General features: G+C 35.6%; 1 protein-coding gene across 1 annotated transcript in view; it reads left to right on the forward strand.

Moving 5' to 3' along the window:
• Positions 1-20,183, forward strand: part of MKLN1 (muskelin 1) — a gene marked incomplete at both ends in the record, with an annotated part of 130,020 nt that overhangs the window by 72,863 nt on the left and 36,974 nt on the right. Inside the window, 2 exons of the mRNA XM_084230956.1 lie at positions 1,225-1,337; positions 10,459-10,671. Coding sequence (XP_084087082.1) covers positions 1,225-1,337; positions 10,459-10,671 — 326 coding nt within the window. The remainder of the gene's footprint in view (positions 1-1,224; positions 1,338-10,458; positions 10,672-20,183) is intronic.

Consider the following 20,183-nt stretch of genomic DNA (forward strand, 5'->3'; position numbering starts at 1 on the left):
TTGAATTGTAACCTTTCACTATGGAATATAATTTAGATAACAGTCTCCACATACATAGATATAGGTAGCGTATTGGAGAGTAGATGGCTTTATAGTTTCCCAGTACTTCCTATTGAACTTAAAAAAAAGTAATTGGTAACTTTGTACAATGAGTAAACATGAGGCATTTTATAAAGGGAGAAAATATTTGAGAGAAGGAAAGGCCCAATTATTATATAAAGAAAGATGGATGCTATACAGTCTTTTTTTTTTTCACCTTGTTCTGAATTCTTTTTTATTTATTAAATTTTTTTTACATTGTTGTTCATTTTTAAACAATATTTGCTTCCCCCCACCCCCTCAGGTGTAGTCCCCATAGAGTTTCCTTCACCAATGCATCGGTGCACCATCACCTCAGTCCCCTGTGCTCCTCCTTCCCTCCCTCTGATCCCTCTTCCGCCTCCTTCCCTGCAGTATGTCTCTGATTTATAATTGTCTGTTTTTGCTTTGTTGTGTTTTGTATATGCTGACTTTATATAAAGATTTCCACTATTCACTGAGCAAGAAATCAGGTTTTTTTTCACCAACATAAGGTCTCTGGATAAAATAATTTTTCAGAGTTAGAAGAAACCAAATCTCGTTACCTAAAATGACTTTTAAAGATTGATTTTTTGAGGAGTTAAACATACCACAATATATTCAGAAAAATTTCCCCAAGTTTCCATGGGAATACAAGGCTGTACATGTCTTTATTCCTAAGATACCTAACTTTAACTCACAGCTAGTTTTAACTATTGTTTTTGGTATTGCAATAGATAGAAAACAATTTTAATGTCTTCCCCCCCCCCCAGAAGTAACTAGAGGTCTTTGTTACATTTTACCCTGTATCCCTCTGAGATTCCTGCTTTTATATTTTTATAACCTGAAGCTACCTTGTTAAGCTAGTCAATGTAAGCTTCTCATAGTTTAACATAGATACTCCTAAAGGGGCTACATGTCAGATTTACCTAGGATATTTTCAAAATAGATTCCTTTTACCCACTGAAGACTATAGGATTAGAATCTTAGGGAATGCCATCTGTATTTTTATAAATCTCTCAAAATAGTGGTTCTGTAGCAGCCTTTCTGTCCACTTATGTTTAAGAAATGCTAGTCTGGTATACGTTTTGTAAAAACCTCATTCTAAAGTTTATTTAGATGTACCTTAAGTTTGTTTTTTTATATATATTTTCCTAATTTTTATAGAGACTGTTTATTTGTTTGGTGGATGGGATGGAACACAAGATCTTGCTGACTTCTGGGCGTACAGTGTGAAGGAGAACCAGTGGACATGTCTCTCCAGAGACACTGAGAAAGAGGCAAGTTCTCACTTTTCATGCGTCTGTGTTATGATACCAGGGTGTGGGCATATGCCTCTTTTTTAGGTGATTTGTATTGTGTTGTCTATCAGCAGTGATAGCTTAAGAATTTGTGGTGAACAAGACTGGTTTTAGTATTAATGCATTCTAGCTTCTATGCCTGGTTTTTTACCTACTGGTATATGAGCAAATCTCTTTTATAGAGGTCAATAGACATAATGTTCTCATATCATTCAGTTATTTACTTTAGTCCAGAAACATAATTGTATAACTGTCTTTTTTTCTCATGTCTGTGACACTTCTACTTAGTCTTATTTTGAGCATTAATCTTAATTTGAGATCATCCTAAAAAATTTTCTTTTGATCTCACTTGGTAACTGTTTTGGTCCCTCATTATTTGAATATGTTCACAAATGATTTGTATTTTAATTAAAATTCTATGCATGTATGTATGGGTGTGTCTATGTGTTGATACATATATACATAAAACATTTCCTTACTGAATAAAAATGACCTGGATTTGTGGCTTTGAAATAAATAAATGCATAATTACACACTTGTATAAAGCACATACAGGATTTTTTATTGTACCCTCTATCCACAGTTTCACATTACAAGGTGAAAAATAAACTATAAGAAAGCAGTAGTAGCTATACATCAAAAGGAGAAAGAGATCTAATTCAAAACCCACTAATTTTAATCTAGAAAGGCAATTTGAAAAAAATCTGGTGCTATATCTTTAATCCTAGAAAATTGGTTTCTTGCTTCTCCATTGTATTTCAGTGATTAATCATTTGGGTAATTTTTGTCTTTTTAAAGATACCTTAAAATTATGATTTCTATTATCCCCACAAAAGTAACCTTTTCCAATTAAACTTCCATTTTTTGAAATGACTATTTCTATCTTCAACAAAAATACAGATCTTAAAAAATGCCTAACATTTGTTTTTAACTATTTTAATATAGGTTGATTGCATCTGTAATTATTCTTACACTAAGACAAGGATTCATCCTCAAATCTTGCCTCTTGTTCATTGAGTGCATCTAACTAGTGTCTAGGTTTTAACAGTTCTAGCATTCAGTAATGCCTGTCAGAAATCTTTTTCTTTCCATTTCTTTTGACATTAATTTCAACTTTATGGTTTCTTAGACTTTTTTGCCTCCATTGTTGCTCCTCAAATCTATTCCCTGTACATTAGCACAGTTATTAAAAACATATTTGTCCATATGATATCTCTGCTTAAAACCATTGGTTAGCATTAGTCTCTATTGCAGCTTTATCTATTACAGTTTGTCTGTTATGTTACAAGCATGCACAAAAGTTCAGGCACAGGGCCTCCCCGGTGGCGCAGCGGTTGAGCGCTGGGTTGCTAAGTTGCCCGCAGCCTCTGCAGTGCTGGTTTGATCCCCGGCTGCCGGGCGAGGGTCCCACATGGCACACAGACCTCTCCTGCTGCCTGCTGCTCCCCTCAGCAGTGTACTTCATCACTCTGCCTGCTCTGCTCTCCCCTCTGGCTCTGTTGAATTCTCTCACCCTCCCGCGCTTCTGACTGTACCCAGTGCTTGTATAAATTTTAAAAAAAAAGAAAAGAAAAACCAAGCTTATTAAAAAAACAAAAGTTGAGGAACATTTTGCAATGAGCATTTATTTTGCTCACAAATCTATAGATTGACTGGGCCATTCTTTTGACTTTGGCTGGGCTCATTCATATATGAGAAGTTAGCTGACTATTGACTAGTCTACGATAGCTTCAACTGGGACTTCTTGGCTCTGTTCATCTTCCTGAGGACTAGCTAGGGCTTGTTCTAATGTCAGGGCTAGGGCTGCAAAGGGAATGAAGTGGACATGAGCTTTGGTCCCATTGACCAAAAGAAGTGGTTGCCCAAGTCCAGCATCACTGGATGTATTGTGAGGGGGAGGCACCATCAAAGGGATATACATAAGGAAGTGTGAATAATAATGTTCATAACAAAATAACAATTCATTTATCTTAAATCCTTTTAGATTTCTCATGATTTTGTCCCTACTACTTCTCTAGCCTCATCTCTTGACGATATGTGCTTGCTATACTTATGGTTGCTGAAATTATTCAACTATCTTACCTGTGTCCATTGGCATTAGTGTTTTTCCTGGAATTAATAGACTTTTCTCATGCACCCAATTTTCCTCTAGTATAAACCCAGTTACACTTTAAAATTCACTTTTGTGAAGCCTTTCTTGACCCCTTTCTTGACTTCCCACTTAGAATTAGAAGCTCTTTTGGTGTATAGATATAACCTGTTATATTCCTGAATTACCATAATGATTATTTGCATTCCTGTTTCCCTACCTAGACTCCAGATTCCTTAAAGCATGAATCAAATGCTTGCTCTTTAGTAAGTAAATAGGTGAAATAAGTTAGATGAAAAGTTCATGATGTATAAAAGCAAGAGAATGATAAATATGGAATTTAGGAGAATGGTACTTTGGTGGGAGAGGGGTTTAGGGGTTTCAGGTAATATTAATATTCTCCTTTTGAAGCTGGGTATGGATATTTTTATAGCACTTTACATATGTTAAAAGTTACTTTTAGAATATAATTAGTAATTATTTAAGTCAGTAGAGATAAGTAGTAACCAAGTACTTAAGTTGAGGCTTAAGTAACTTACTACTTTCTTCATAGAGACATCTAAAAATCATTTGGTGATCTATGAATGAATTTAATGGTAGGTAATATATGACTTTAACATAAATCCACATTCTTTCCAAAACTGAATTTGAACATTTCATATAGCTAATTTTATTTTTGTACCAGTGAGTAAAAGTTACTGTTTGATGATATACCACACTATGTGTTTTTAAAAGTATGATATATAATTGAAATTGATTTAAGTCACATTATCTTACTTAAATATATTTCTTGACACACTTAAGATTGAAAGATAATGAATGATCCAGTGCTTAAAGAGAATAATTATTTTGTGTACTCATGTAGCTATACAAGTAGGTTTTTAAAATGCCTTATTGCAAATATATTTTTCTTCAGTTTTGCATTTTTAAAAATCTCTTTAATGTCTCCTTTAATGGAAGATAGCTAGATTCTTATATCTGCTGCTGAATTTAATCTCTTTAGATATGTTTTGTGTGAAATATATGAAGAAAACTGGATCATGCATAGGTTTGTTTTTAGAAAGGAGAGTAGTCTTTTGATAGCCTTTTCAGATATTATATCTGTTCTTTTTTGATCTTGTATCCCAAAATGGCAAGTGGTTGTTTATTAAAGGAAATTGTATTATCAACTCTGAAACCCTATCAACTTACATTTTTTTTTTTTATGTTACATTGAAATCCATTGGTCTCTCTTACTCTTTTAAGTATATCTTTTACCCAGGCATGTTTTTTTTTTTTTAATCCTGGTATCGGTCACTGAAAAATATTGATTCTCTGAGTTATGCACAACTTCCAAATGTTGACATATTTTATTATACAATATTATAAAAACCCACATTTGTAACTGGAAAAGTCCTTTTAAGTATTAGAAAGGTGGCAGTTAGAAGTTTTCTAAAATTCTAATTTTTGCTTAAAATGTGCATTTTATCATTGACAATAAATTTTGTTGTTTTCCTTCAAAATGACATACTTCATTCATTTTTCAGAATATCTCTGCCATGACTGTAATGTTTGCATAAATATGCTTGGATTGTGAGTTTTCTTTCAAGTACATATAGTGATCCCTGGAAAAAGCAGCTAGGTCAGCTTGCAACTGTCGCATGGGTGCTTTTCCTTGAGACAACACATTATACAGCAAGTAGCATTGTTTTATAGTTTTCTAAATCTTTTTAATGTTTGGCCTAATAAAAGGGAAGTGGGCCTCCCTGGTGACATAGGGGTTAAGTCTCAGTGCTGTCACTGCTGCAGCCTGAGTTTGATCACCAGGAAGGGAGCCGACACACATACGGCCCAGCAGACCTCTCTTGTCTCACCCACTGCTCCCCTCAGCAGTGTATTTCAGTGGATCCACCTGTTCTTCCCACTTTGTCTCTGGTGGATCCTCTCACCCCTCACACGTCTGGCCTACACCCTGTTCTACTATGCATAAATAAAAATAAATCTTTTTTTTTTTTTTTGAAAGAGAAGTGGATTCATAATCTGCTTCTGCGTTCAATCTGTTCCTATATCCAAAGTCATATATGTGGCCTTTGGAAAGTTTCGCATATACTCATCAGAAAATAAGAATGAAAAGAATTTTTTACTTTGAGGGAACCCTGAAGTGTCAGTAAAACCCTCAAAATATACTCAGAACTGATGTTTTAACTTAACCCACAGTCTTCATTCAGATGTAGACCATTATACCAATAATGCCACAGTAATGTCCTTTATATATGTCCCTCTGCTACCCCCCCTACCTCCATCCTTGACTCATAACCCAGTTCTCTATCATGCATTGCATTTCAGTCTGTGTTTCCTCAACAAGGAACAATTCCCTCATCTTTCCTTATTTTTACTGACTTTGGCATGTTTGAAGAACATAGGACAGTTTTTCGGTAGAATATTTCAGTTGGTTTTGTCTTATACTTCCTTAGGATTGGATTTTTAGCATGAACACCATGTAGATGACAGTGGGTCTTCCTAAGAGTATCCTATCAGATGGCACATAATGTCGGTTTATCTGATGTTAGTTTTGGTCAACTGGTTAAGGAAATGCCCACCATATTGTCCCTGTCTATAATTAATGATTAATTTGTGGGGAGACATTTTGAGATTATGGGAATATTCTGTTAATTATCATACTTTCACCTTTTAGCATCCATTGATGAAACTTAAAACTTTTCCCAAAGTGTTTGTACCATTATGTATTCCTGCCAGAAATTTATGAGAGTTCTGTATACTCCCTCTCTTCTTTCTCCATTGGATTGCTTTGACCTCTTTGTCAAAAATCATTTGATAATGTGTAAATATATATCTCTCTTGGACACTATATTCTGCTCCACTGTCTTTTGGTTTATTCATATACCAGTAGACTACTCCTTGAGGTCAGGGATTGTAAGACCTGTTTGTTCTTTATAATTTTTTTATTTCACTCTTCTTCATTATTGCTCAGCACTCTTGAAGTTTTCATATTAAAGGTATTGGATGTTTCTGTTAAATTGTCTTCAGTATATTTTGTTTTTCAAACTACTGTAAATGAAACTTAATTTTAATTTTCCATTGCTGCAAATAGGGAGGACATTAGTTTTTTAATATCCTCTATATCATGTGACTTGTGAATTCATTCATTATTTCTAATAATTCTTCGTTGATTTCTTAGGATGTGTCAAATAGTCATGTCATCTGTGAATAGAGACAGTTTTATGTCTTCCTTTCTACTTTTCTTTCCCTGTGATAAATTTTTATTTTATATTTTAATGCCTTATTGCAACAACTTGGACTTTCAGTGTGATGTTAAACAGAGATGGTAAGGATAGACATCCTGATCTGTTTCAGATATTAGGAGGAAAGCATTTCTAGATGTCACCATTCAGTGAAAAAAATTAGATTTAGGATTTCCATATATTCTTTATCAGATTGAGAAAGTTCTTTTCTGTTCCTTTTTTTTTTTATTTTTTTTTATTTTTTTTTTTTTCTTTTCTGTTCCTTTTTGCTGTTTGTCCTCAAGAATATGTATTAGGGCTTCCCTGGTGGCACAAGGGGTTAAGCACAGCACTGTGAAGCTATCTGTAGCCTCTGCAGCACAAGTTCCATCCCCGGCTGGCCAGGGAGCTACCCACATGGCACAGCAGACCTCTCCTGTCTCGCCCACTGCTCTACTCAGCAGTGTATTTCAGTAGATCTGTCTGTTCTGCTCCCCATTCTGTCTCTGGTGAATCCTCTCAACCCCCGCACCTCCGGCCTGTACCCCAGTTCTTGTATGCATAAATAAATCTTTAAAAAAAAAAAGACTATGCATTAAATTTCATCAAATGCTTTCTGTATATAAGTAGGTAAGATTAATATTTATTTCCTTTTATTCTGTTTATTCTATTTATATGAAAATCAACTTTGCACTCTTGAGATAAACCACATTTAGATAAATATCCTTTATATTGCTGCATTCTATTTGTTATTATTTTCTTAAAGACCAGTTTTGTGTCTCTGTTTGTCAGTAATACAAGCTGCTTATGTGTTACTTCTCTTCTTTTTCGTCCTTTATAATACTGTTGTTACTTGTTTTCAGTGTTACGTCATCCTCATGAAATAAGTTAGGAATATGTTAAAATGGAGGTTTTTTCCTGTGCTTTCTGGGAAGTTCTTGCATAACGTTGATACTTATTTCTTCCTTAAGTATTTGATAAAATGTACCAATGCAGTTATCTGGGACTAGTGTTCTCTTTGTGGGAAGTTTTTAATTAGGAATTCAGCTTTTCTATAGAAATAATGAATTCAGATTTTCCCTTTCATCTTGTGTTGCTTTTGTCATTATATTCTTCAAGAATTATGCCCATTTTATCTATATTGTTAAAATTAACAATTTTCACAGTAGTCCCTTAATTTCTCTTTAATTTCTAGTGAACCTCTAGTACTATTCCTGCTTTCATTTCTGATGTTGGCAATTTTTCTCTTCCTTTTAAAAAAATTAGACTTGCTAGTTGTTTATAATTTTACTAATCTTTCAAAGGACGAACTTTGTTAATTTTCTCCATTTTTGCCTGTTTTCTATTCTGTTTCTATTTTATATTTTCTTTTTTCTTCTTAGGGTGTAATTTGCTATAGCACTTTCGCTAATTAAGCTGAAACAAGAAATACTTTCAAATAATTTCAAATTTCACACTCTAGGAAATACAACAAAAATTTATTATCTGTTGTCCCATCTTTGTTTTTTAGATTACAATTATGGAAGAAATCCATTCTCAAATAAAAATTTTCAGCCTTATCTAATGAAGATTTTCCTTGACAAACATCTTTAAAAATAAGTTTTATTTTTTTTTATTTTTTTTTTTAATTTTATAGAGGCATGTTTATTTATTTATTTGTTTGTTTGTTTTGTTTATACATGCACTGGGTACAGTCAGAAGCGCGGGAGGGTGAGAGAATTCACCAGAGCCAGAGCGGGGAGCAGAGCAGGCAGAAGGACCGAAGTACACTGCTGAGGGGAGCAGCGGGCGGCAGGAGAGGTCTGCGCGCCATGTGGGACCCTCCTCCGGTGGCCGGGGAGCAGCTGGGGATCGAACCGGCGCTGCAGAGGCTGCGGGCAGCTTCGCAACCCAGCGCTCAACCGCTGCGCCACCAGGGAGGCCCTAAAAATAAGTTTTAAAATAGGAATTAGTATGAATACTAAATTGTAAATTTGAATCAAATTCATATCTGCATTAATAACATTAATGTCAAACTGTTCTTCCTGCCGAATGTCATTGCTTCTTCATTTAATCTAAATAATAATCCTATATTACTCTTCATATAATACTGCTTTTTAATTTTATATCCTGCTCTAGTTATGTCCAGCCTTTTTTCATTCACCAGGCTTCCCATTTATTCCTTATACTTCAATTCTGTTGTTTCTGCACAGGTGTTCTTGACATAGGTCATAACTACACACATTGTTTCATGCTTATTTTTTGCTTATGTTTTTCTTCCCTTGTAGAAAAAACAACCTGGAGTAGTGGAAGAGCACCGTGTTTGTCCCTTTTTATATTAGAGCTTAGGTTCTCTATCTTAGTTTTGTGATTGTAGAAAAATTACTTAATATCTGTGAAAAGATGATAGTATTTCTCTTTAGAATTATTTTAAGGATAAAATGAAAACCCACACACATAAATAGTAATAGCATAGACAGAATATCAGAGATATTTAATAAATGTTAGTTCTCTTGACTGTTCCCCTTTCAATTAATCTAATTCTTCTCACTTTGTGTTCTTTTTTTAAAATCAACTGTAATTTGTTTCTTCTCTGGTTGTTTAATGAAGCTACGTTATTCATTCTTGAGGTCAGTTATATAATGTAAAAGGTAGATGAAAAAATCAAAGGTTTGAAATCCCATTCTCCTTTTGTCACCAGCTTACTAATTTTTAGGAGGATAGCTTTCTTCTTTGGACTTATGTTTCCTCATTTATAAAAGAGAATGTTACAGTAGTGATTTTATTAAACTATGAAATTCAATGATTCTAAATATCCTTGGAGTCCTTCTTTTGTGGTGAATTCTAATGAGAAATGTAAAAATATTTTAAGAGATCAAATGTATCTTTACATGTTACTGTAATCCATGTACTTAACCTAACTCTTAAGTACATGTATTAGAGAATTAAGCTCCATGCACAAATGACTAAAATGCAATGGAATATATGGTGGAAGCCATATGTGTTATAAACAGAATGACATGGTGCAGAATAGTCATATCATCCTTCTGTTAAACCTAAAACATTTCCTGGGCCTCCCTGGTGGCCCGCACTATGAAGCGATCCATAGCCTCTGCAGTACGAGTTCGATCTCTGGCCAGCCAGGGAGCATCCCACATGGTGCAGCAGACCTCTCCTGTCTCGCCTGCTGGTCCCCTCAGCACTGTATTTCAGTCAGTCTGCCTGTTCTGTTCCCCACTCTGTCTCTGGTGAGTCCTCTCGCCCCCTGCATTTCTGGCCTGTACCCCAGCTCTTGTATGCATAAATAAATAATGTTTTTAAAAAATAACTTAAAACATTTCCTTGGTAAAATTTATGTCTCCTATTACTTCTTTTACTTTACTTTTTTTTTAAAGATTTATTTATTTATGTATATAACAATGGGGGTATGCCAGAGGTGCAGGGGGTGAGAGAATTCACCAGAGACAGAGGGGAACAGAACAGGCAGATTGACTAAAACACACTGCTGAAGGGAGCAGCGGGCAAGTTAGGAGAGGTCTGCTGCGCCATGTGGGTTGCTCCCTACCTGGGATCAAACTCATGCTGCAGTGGCTGTGGTTAGCTTCATAGGTTGTGTCTTAACCCCTTGCGCCACCAGGGAAGCCCGCCCTTCTTTTACTTTTCTTTGGAGATTTAAAGCTAGTGTTGGACTTACATTATTTGACTTCATAGGAATTTCTGAGCAAACTGTTTAATGAAAGTCAACACAAAAGAACATTTTATTTTATTTTCTGTTATTTGACTTTTGAATTTTTTCTTTTTCTTTCTACAGAATGGTCCAAGTGCCAGATCATGTCATAAAATGTGCATTGACATTCAGCGAAGGCAAATCTACACCTTGGGGCGTTATTTGGATTCCTCTGTGAGGAACAGCAAATCTCTGAAAAGTGACTTCTATCGTTATGACATTGACACAAACACATGGATGTTACTCAGTGAGGATACTGCTGCTGATGGAGGACCGAAATTGGTGTTTGATCATCAGGTTTGGTGCACAGATAAATATATGGTGGAATTAATTAGTGCTCAGTAACTCTTGTTAAGAGTTTATATCATGTGTTTGCTGAGTTGGTGATTTCCATTGCAAATATTTTACCTATGACAGATAATAAAAATAACTATTGTTTCAATAAGTTATTAAAAAAAATTTCTTTATTTAGTGCAGCATAAAATGCTAAGATCTAAGAATACAATTATTAATTTATAAAAACTTCAGTGTAGAGAGATGTAAAGAGTACATATTAAGAAAACCACTTTAGCTATATGGTAATTATCCAATAATCATAATAACAATGAGCTCTTTTAAAGCTTTTTATTCTACATTCCCAGAAGAAATTTAAAATTATTTTATGAGTTCAAAAATTTGGAATCTAGAACTTTAATTCAATTGAGGTATATCTGTGTTAGTATATAACCACAAACTCATTATAAAACAGAAATTTGACTTAGATTAAGGTTAAACACAGCACCAATAGAAGTCACCTAATAATGTTGTAGATGAGAATACTACACATGCAATATAGTAAGCCATTTTAATATTAATACGCATGTAGCTCTCATTATGTCCGTCAGTATCATTATTACTGTTATCTTTGAATACTGTTATCAGTGTATCTCAGTACCCAAAATAAAACACTAACTATTTTGAATTTTTTAGTCAATTTGACTCAACTCAACCCATGTCCAAAATTTTTTTGGAATACACAGAGAAAAAGGTATTAAGAAAATCTGTAACGATGTAGTAATGCACATAGCATAGTCTACTACTTGAGAAATGGGAGGTGCAGGAATTATGACAGAATCTAGGTTAGGGGTAAAGTATTACGTAGGGGTTAAAACTGAAGTCTTTATTGTATCTTTACAGGTTATTGTTGGTTCATTGCTTTATCCTACTGCCATATTTCCATAGTATTAAGACAGTGGTAAGGAAAAGAGGAATGGTTTATATGCCTATCAAATAGATAGGGGGTGGGAATGAAAATACATTAGTTTTCAAAGTACTCCCCTGATTGAATTTGAAACTTCTGCTGGCTCTATACTAGTGAACTCTGCATGCAAAGCTGTGCACTACTCCCTGCTGATATCCTCATTGTTGTTCATGTGGAAAATAACTCTAAAAATTTAGGCTGGTTCTGATCTTTTAAAAACAGAACATCAGCAGATAACATTGTTAGGGAAATAATTTATTTTTTTGCTTCTAAGTAGTTACAGATTTCTTTTATAAAAGATATATATGGCTTCATTTTTACAGCTTGAAAAAAGAGGATCTTAGTGGCATCTGAATATAACATTCATGTTGTCTTTATATGTAGCCTGTTTCTCTCAACTTCAGTAAAATCGGATGTTCCTAAAGCTAGATTCTATTAAATAATGCTTGATTTTCAACTAATTAGCAGAACTGATTAGCAGAAGAATGAATTTAAAATTCAAAGACTTTGTATTTCATAAAAACATAGTGGTAACTTAGTTCCAAAGCCCTCCTCATTTTTATTTTCTGTGATTTGTAGGAACAGTGAGAGCCAAACAAAAAGGTAAGGAAAAACAAAATAAAGCAAACCACAAGCCACACAGTCAGCAAAACCAGGAGCCAGGGAAAACTTACAACTCCCAATTCTTTGTATGTTTAGCCAAAAATAACTGAAATGCTCAGAACCTGTACTGAAACCCACAACAATATAGTAGGGGAGAACTTGATATGCAAAGGGAGTCTAGCAGAGGTATATCATAGCAGTAAGTGTCATGAGCAGGGCAGAGATTGACCTGAGGGCAGCCAGTGTGGGAGTTAGTGAAATAACATGTGAAAAGTGTCCAGAAAGGTTCAGAGTAGTAGATGTCAAGAAAGTATCATCTTCTAAAAAGTACAGGAAGCACTATAAGTGGGACCGTGTTTCCTTTTGAAATGGCCTGTGAAGTAACTATGAGAGCTCAGATCTTGAGATAGAAGCCCACTAAACTAGATGAAGTTCATGGAATAAGAAATGGCATGACTTCACATAAGCACCATATTTTGAAGAAGCCATGCAACTCAGTAGCAATAGAGGGAGGAGTCCCTGAACAACAACTTCACCTTTTTCTATGAACCTTTTCTTGTCTGTCTATGGAAATTCAATTAAGTTAAAGAAGAAAAACTTAGGAACAGTAAACACCAATTTTTAGAGGAACTTTAACAAAAACAATAAAAAGAAAAAAACAGCAAAACTTTCTTTATGGAGCAGTGGTTGACAGTTATATCACAGTATTCTAACAGGAATTAAATGGCTTAATGAAACATGAAACTGAAGAAAACTACAAAACATAAATTTAAGAATGAAGATGAGATGGCCGAATAATTGGAGCAGGTGAAACTGGAAAACACAGCAAAGAAATTGAAGAAAAATAGTACCACTTTCAGAAATGAAGACTAATGTACTAGATTAGTAGACTACTAGATTAGTAGATTACTACTAATCTACTACTGACCTAAAGACGAATAGGCAAGGGGCATATAGAATAGAAATATGAAGAATAGGTAAAGAAAATAGAAATAAAGAGATTAAAGGTTTCCTCAGAGAATTCCTTATACTTAGAGAAGACAGAAGAGAGACAACATACACATAATTGGAGTCACTAAAAAATAAAACCAAAATACCTTTGAAAAATAAACAAAATAGACAAACCTCTAGCCAGATTCACAAAGGAAAATAGGGAGGGAGAAAACTCAAATAAATAGGATCATAAATGAAAGAGGAGACATTACAACAGACAGCAGAAATCCAGAGGATAATCAGAGGTTACTGTGAACATTTATATGCAAACAAGTTCAACAATCTAGAAGAGATGGACAAATTCTTAGAAATATATAATTATCCACAGCTGAGTAAAGAAGAGATAGAAAACCTAAACAAACCAATTACAAGTAGCAAAACAGAAACAGTAATCAAAACCCTCCCCATAAACAAAAGCCCAGGTCCAGGTGGTTTCACAAATGAGTTCTACCAAATGTTCAAAAATGAACTGGCACCTATCCTATAAAAACTCTTCAAAAAACTGAGAAAGAAGGAATGCTGCCAAATACAGTTTTCCGAAGCTATTGCACTAATACTGAAACCAAACAAAGATAGCACAAAAAAGAAAACTACAGTCCAGTCTTCCTAATGAACACAGATGCAAAAATCCTGAGTAAGACCCTTGCAAACTGAATCCACATCAACAACAAGAAAAAGAAAATCCGTATGATCATATCACATGATGCCAAGAAAACATTTGATAAAAGTTCAACATCCATTTATGATGAAGACCCTCAAAATTCCTGGGATAGAAGGAATACATTTTAACATAATAAAAGCCATCTATGACGAACCACAGCCATTATCATTCTTAATGGTGAAAAACTGAAAGCCTTTCCTTTAAGATCTGAACAAGACAAGGATGTCCACTCTCACCAGTGGTTTTCATTACAATACCGGAAGTCCTGGCTAGAGCAGTTAGGCAAGAGAAAGACGGACAAGGAATGCACACAAGGAAAGAAGTAAAATTATCACTATTTGCAGATGGTATTATAATATATGTGAAGACCCTCGAAACTCCACAGAAAAACTAATGAAAACAGTAAACCTGTTCAACAAGGTAGCAGGTAACAAAATCAACACAAACAAAATCAACACACACACACAAAAAAAACCACTACAAAACATCGACAAAAAAATAGAAGAAGATGCAAAGAAATGGAAAGACATTCCTTGGTCATGGATCAAAAGAATTAACATTATCAAAATTGCCATCCTGCCAAAAACAATGTGCAGATTCAGTGCAATTCCAATGAAAATCTCAATGGCATTCTTCAAAGAAATAGAGCAAATATTGATGAAATTCATATCGAACCACAAAAGAAACCTTGATTAGTGAAAGCTCTTCTGACTGAAAAAGGAAGAATGGAGCATTACACTCCTAAACTTCAGACTATAGTACAAAACCATAATAATTAAAACAACATGATACTGGAACAAAAACAGAAACACAGACCAATGGAATCTAATTGAAAACCCAGAAATAAAGCCATAGACTGGTCGACTAATCTGTGACAAAAGAGCAAAGAATACTCACTGGAACAAGGACAGTCTCTTCAGTAAATGGTGCTGGCAAAATTGGACTTCTACATGCAAAAGAATGAAACTAGACTACCTCACACCATGTACAAAAACCAACTCAAAATGGATAAAAGACCCGAATATAAGACTTGAAACCATCAAATATATAGAAAAAATATATAGGCACAACACTCCATGACATACGTCTCAGAAACATCTTTGATGACTCATCCCCCAAAGCAAAGAAAATGAAAAGAAAGGTAAACAGCTGGGATTACATCAAACTAGTCAAAAAATGGGCAGAAAATGGGTAAACAGCTGGGATAAACAAACTAGTCAAAAAATAGGCAGAAGAGCTAAAAAATACTTCTCCAAAGAAGAAATGCAAATGGTCAACAGGCATTAAAAAAAATGCTCAACATCACAGGGAGATGCAAATCAAAACCCCAGTGAGATACCACGTCACATCAGTAAAACTGATTTAAAAAAACTGACAACAACAAATACTGGTGAGAAGGAGAAAAAGGAACCCTCTTACATTACTGATGGGAATGCAGACGGGGTCCAACCACTATGGAAAGCTGTGCGGAGGACCCTCAAATTACTAAAAATGGAGCTACCACATGACCGAGTAATTCCACTGCTAGGAATCTCCCCACTGGACACAAAAACGTTAATTTGAAAGGAAACCTGCACTCTATATGTATTACAGCACTATTTATAAAGGTAAGCTATGGAAACAACCTAAATGCCCAAAAACTGATGACTGGATCAAGAATATATGGTATATATACCCAATGGAATACTACTCAGCTATCATAAAGATAAACTCATGCCATTCACAGCAACTTGGATGGAGTTGGAAGAGATTATGCTTAGCGAAATAACTGAGAAGGAAAAAGAAAAATACCAACTGGTTTCACTTATAAGAAAAATATAGGGATGGTCCTTCCCTGGTGGTACAGCAGTTGAGCGCTGGGCTGTGAAGCTGCCCGCAGCCTCTGCAGCACCAGTTCGATCCCCGGCCACCAGTGAGGGTCCCACATGGTGCAATAGACCTCTCCTGCCCCGCCAGCGGCTCCCCTCAGCAGTGTTTTTCGTCATTCTGCCTGTTCTGTCCCCCGCTCTGGCTCTGGTGAATTCTCTCACCCTCCTGCGCTTCTGACTGTACCCAGAGCTTGTATAAATAAATAAATCTTAAAAAAAAAAAAAAGAAAAAGAAAAATATAGGGAAACCAAACAAGGGGTCAAGAAAAAAAGACAAAACTAGCAGGCAAGCTATAAATCCAAGAAATACAGCAGGGAAGGGACAGGGAGAGGAATCAGTTAAGGGGAGGGAAGAGCACAAGAGACTGTGGTGATGGTTCATGAGTGATTTGGTGGTGGAAATTTATCAAACGTTATACAAAAATCAAGCATTATACAAAAAGGAACAATGATGTAAATAAATAAAACCAAAACAATGGAACAGAACAAATATAAGAAGATTTTCCTAAAGAAAGAAGACTACATATCAAAAGTGCATGCTGTAGTCAGAGAAAATTTACTTAGGCGTTAGACTCTAAGACTTATATTAGTAACATTGGATTCAAGACAAAGAGGCCATTTTGTGGACAACTGGACAAAATGACCAAGTCACCTATATAATAAAATGAGACTGGTAGCAGATTTCTCTACAGCTTCATTCAATGCCAGAAGATAATAAAGCAATATCTAGAATATACTCAAGAAAAGTCAAACTGTCCAAGTATACTTTTTGAGAAAATTACTAGAAAACGGAGTAGGAACTGCCAAAAAAATGACAGGAGAAACTTTAATCAAAGAATTGGTAGCCTCAACTCACCTACATTCTTCCTAGGTCATTTTGGATCGTTGACAGACTGAACATATACTGTATGGTCTTCCTGGCCTACATCTTAAGAAATGATGAAAATGGGCCTCCCTGGTGGCGCAGCGGTTGAGCGCTGGGTTGCGAAGCTGCCCGCGGCCTCTGCAGCACCGGTTCGATCCCTGGCTGCTCCCCAGCCACCGGAGGAGGGTCCCACATGACGCACAGACCTCTCCTGCCGCCTGCTGCTCCCCTCAGCAGTGTGCTTCGGACCTTCTGCCAGCTCTGCTCCCCGCTCTGGCTCTGGTGAATTCTCTCACTCTCCCGCGCTTCTGACTGTACCCAGTGCTTTTATAAATAAATAAAATAAAATAAATAAATAAACAAATCTTAAAAAAAAAAAAAGAAATGATGAAAATACAGTAGTGATAGCATTAACAAACAAGAAAGAGTATACTTTGGAACTTGAAAATGGAAGAATTCCTGAAAGATAGAAGGGAAATAGGATCATATCCAACTGGAAAAAAACAAGGCTTATATAATTGCAGCGGCTTGAGTCTTAAAGATTATAGAGTTAGAACAAACATTTATTAATCAGTTGGAGACTGAAGAACAGGACATTCTCCATTTTGACAGGGGAACACTAAACTGAAAAGTGTCCACAGGTCAAATGATGAGTGTGAGCTGGAAGGAAAAGAAATATTCCCTAGGGACAGTAGATTGGTCCTGCAGAGCCCTTCACATCATCATGTCTCATTCTTTCCACCTAGTCCCTTGAAGCAGCCTACTATATATATGCAATAAGCAATGTATAGGACTTCTCCAGTACAAAGACAACTAGAACAAAACCAAAGAAATCCAAATAGTTGAAGATAATTAATATCATGAGACAGGGTACTGAACTCAACAAATTAAGAATTAACAACAACACAAATCCCAGTGGTGTAAATGGAAGAAACCATTAAGATAAGCTTACAGCAATTCAGGAGACTGTAGCATTCATGGGGGGAAATATCTAGACAAATTACAAATTAAAGATTTAATGGTGAAACAAAATTCTTAGTAAATTGATTAAAAAGTGGAATGGACACACTAATCTCTAAATGGTTACTAAATTGATGAGCAGAAACTCTGAGAAAAAATTATCAGAGAAAAAGATCCTGATGTTCTAATATTCACATAATAGGATTCCAGAAAGAGAATGGAAATTGATTGAATGAATGAATGAATGAATGAATGAATGAAATTCCTCAAGGTAAAAGTGAAGAAAACTCCCACTGCTAAAGAAAGCAGTTTGCTGGTCCAACCACTGTGGAAAGCTGTGTGGAGATTTCTGGACCTACTAAACATAGAGCTTCCATATGACCCAGCAATTCCACTCCTAGGTATTTACCCAAAGGACACAGAAACATCAATTCCAAAGAACACCTGCACCCCTATGTTTATAGCAGCACTGTTTACAATAGCTAAGCTTTGGAAACAACCCAAATGCCCAAAAATAGATGACTGGATCAAGAAGATGTGGTACATATATACCATGGAATATTACTCAGCATTCAAAAAAGATAAACACATGCAATTTGCTGCAACATGGATGGCGCTGGAAGGGATCATGCTCAGCGAAATAAGCCAAAAAGAAAAAGAAAAATACCGGATGGTCTCACTCATAGCAGGAATCTAGAAAACTTAAATAAGGGACCAGGAAAATGAATAACTATAAGAAAGTGAAAATCAAAATCAACAAAAAACTATGAACCAGAGACACTTTTAGGGGGGCGGGGGCGGGAGGGGAGGGATTGGGGTCAGAATGGGGGGCTGCAATTGTATGGGGAATATAACAATAAAATTTATAAAAAAAAAAAATAAAAATAAAAAAAATAAAATAAAATTGTTAAAAAAAAAAAAAGAAAGCAGTTTGCAAAATGAAAGGGACATCAGGTGCAGAGTCAATGAATAAAAAAATATCTCTGGGATAGTTAGAGACAGGATATTTGGAAGACTTTCCAGCAATATCTTCAGATTTTGTGAGAATATTATTTTGAACCCAGCCTATCCTTACCTATTTTGTGTTCATGGCATAGAGTAAAATAAAGATAATTTCAGATTAGGAAAATTGGAGGGGGGCAACAAGTGGTTATCCATTACTGATTGGAATTTAGAAAGTAATTCTCTAAACTGATAGTGGATATTTGGTCTTTGAACTTCTGGCATAAGATATTTCTTGAAATCTTTTGAGTAGATATTCATATTATCAGTTTAGTAAGTCATTAACTTTTTAGAAACATTTCTCAGAGATTCACAGTCACAAACCAAACAGAAAATGAAATAGAGATTAAAGATTAAAAGGAAACCATAAACTGATGAACTGTGTATAGTTTCCTAGAGTCATGAACACTTCTTGTTATTTGATAATTGACCATCATTGAAACACTTAACTTTTTTTTTTTAAAGTAACTTGAGATTTATGGCATGTAATTTAGGTCCACAATATACAAGGAGAAAGGAGGGAGAGCAAAACTAGGTGGCAGAACATATACAGTTCAGGTAGCTGTTCTTACAAGTAAATCTCAGGAAAAGCTCCAAATGAATTCATGTGCACACATGTCAGAGGCCCCAGATCTTTCCGTGGCACATCTCAGAATGGGAAGATAATGAGAAGGCCATTCCTGTCATTCCAGTTTCGGTAGTTCCACAGAGGGGTATTTGGTGGGGTAATGCCTGAATGCACAAAAGCACAGTAGGTGTAGTCTGGGGAGGTAATCAGTTTGACTGTCTGACCCACACTCATCTGGGCAACCTACTGCTTGCCTAACATAAACTTAAATGGCTGCCCACAAAGGATCATTGTTTTTTCTATCTTCAAGCATCCTGGTGTAGTGTACCATGAAGGTGTGGCCATGCTTGGGGAAGATGCCCTTGTCTCCCAGGGAGATAGCCTCCACTTACACTCCTGTGGTGAAAGAAGAGACCTATGCAGGCATGCAGTGGACAGTGTGGAGCAAAAACTAAGAAAGTGGTGGTTCCACAACTCTGAAACTGCATATCTAACTGAGGGGAGAAGCAAGCCTAGGGGCAGGGAGCTGAAAAAATATATAGTTGTTTCTTTTTTATATCATGTTTGTTCTAGTATAGAAGAAAGAATGAACTAATACAATATCTTACTCTTTTGTTGCACTGGTATGCTGGAAAGAGCCACTAAGATAAAGTTGTTTATGCCTCACTCCTGTGAGAGAATAGCCACATACAGATTAAATATCTTCAAAAGGAATGACAAAACACCTTTGTAGCCATTGAAGTGGATCCCTAAGGGTTGAATAACAGAGATTGGTCAAAATTAGTATGAATTTGTGAATTTATGAAAATGCAAATAGGCTAAGATAAAGTGAGTCCTTAGGTTTTCAGCATGATCTCCCGGTGTTTGGAGAGATTTGTGCCTTAAGTACTTAGAGCAGGGTAATATGACCCAGCTTCAGTGAAGCCCTAAGTAGTGCTATAGTGGTTGAATGAGGCCATATTGAATTGTCTTCAGCAATGTATGGGCTGTTTTTAATGATATGATCTTTCAAGATTAAAGTGTAAGAACATTTTCTTTGAAATGCCAGG

The sequence above is a fragment of the Talpa europaea genome (assembly GCF_964194135.1).
Source record: "Talpa europaea genome assembly, chromosome: 3".
In the NCBI taxonomy this organism is placed as follows: Eukaryota; Metazoa; Chordata; class Mammalia; order Eulipotyphla; family Talpidae; genus Talpa; species Talpa europaea.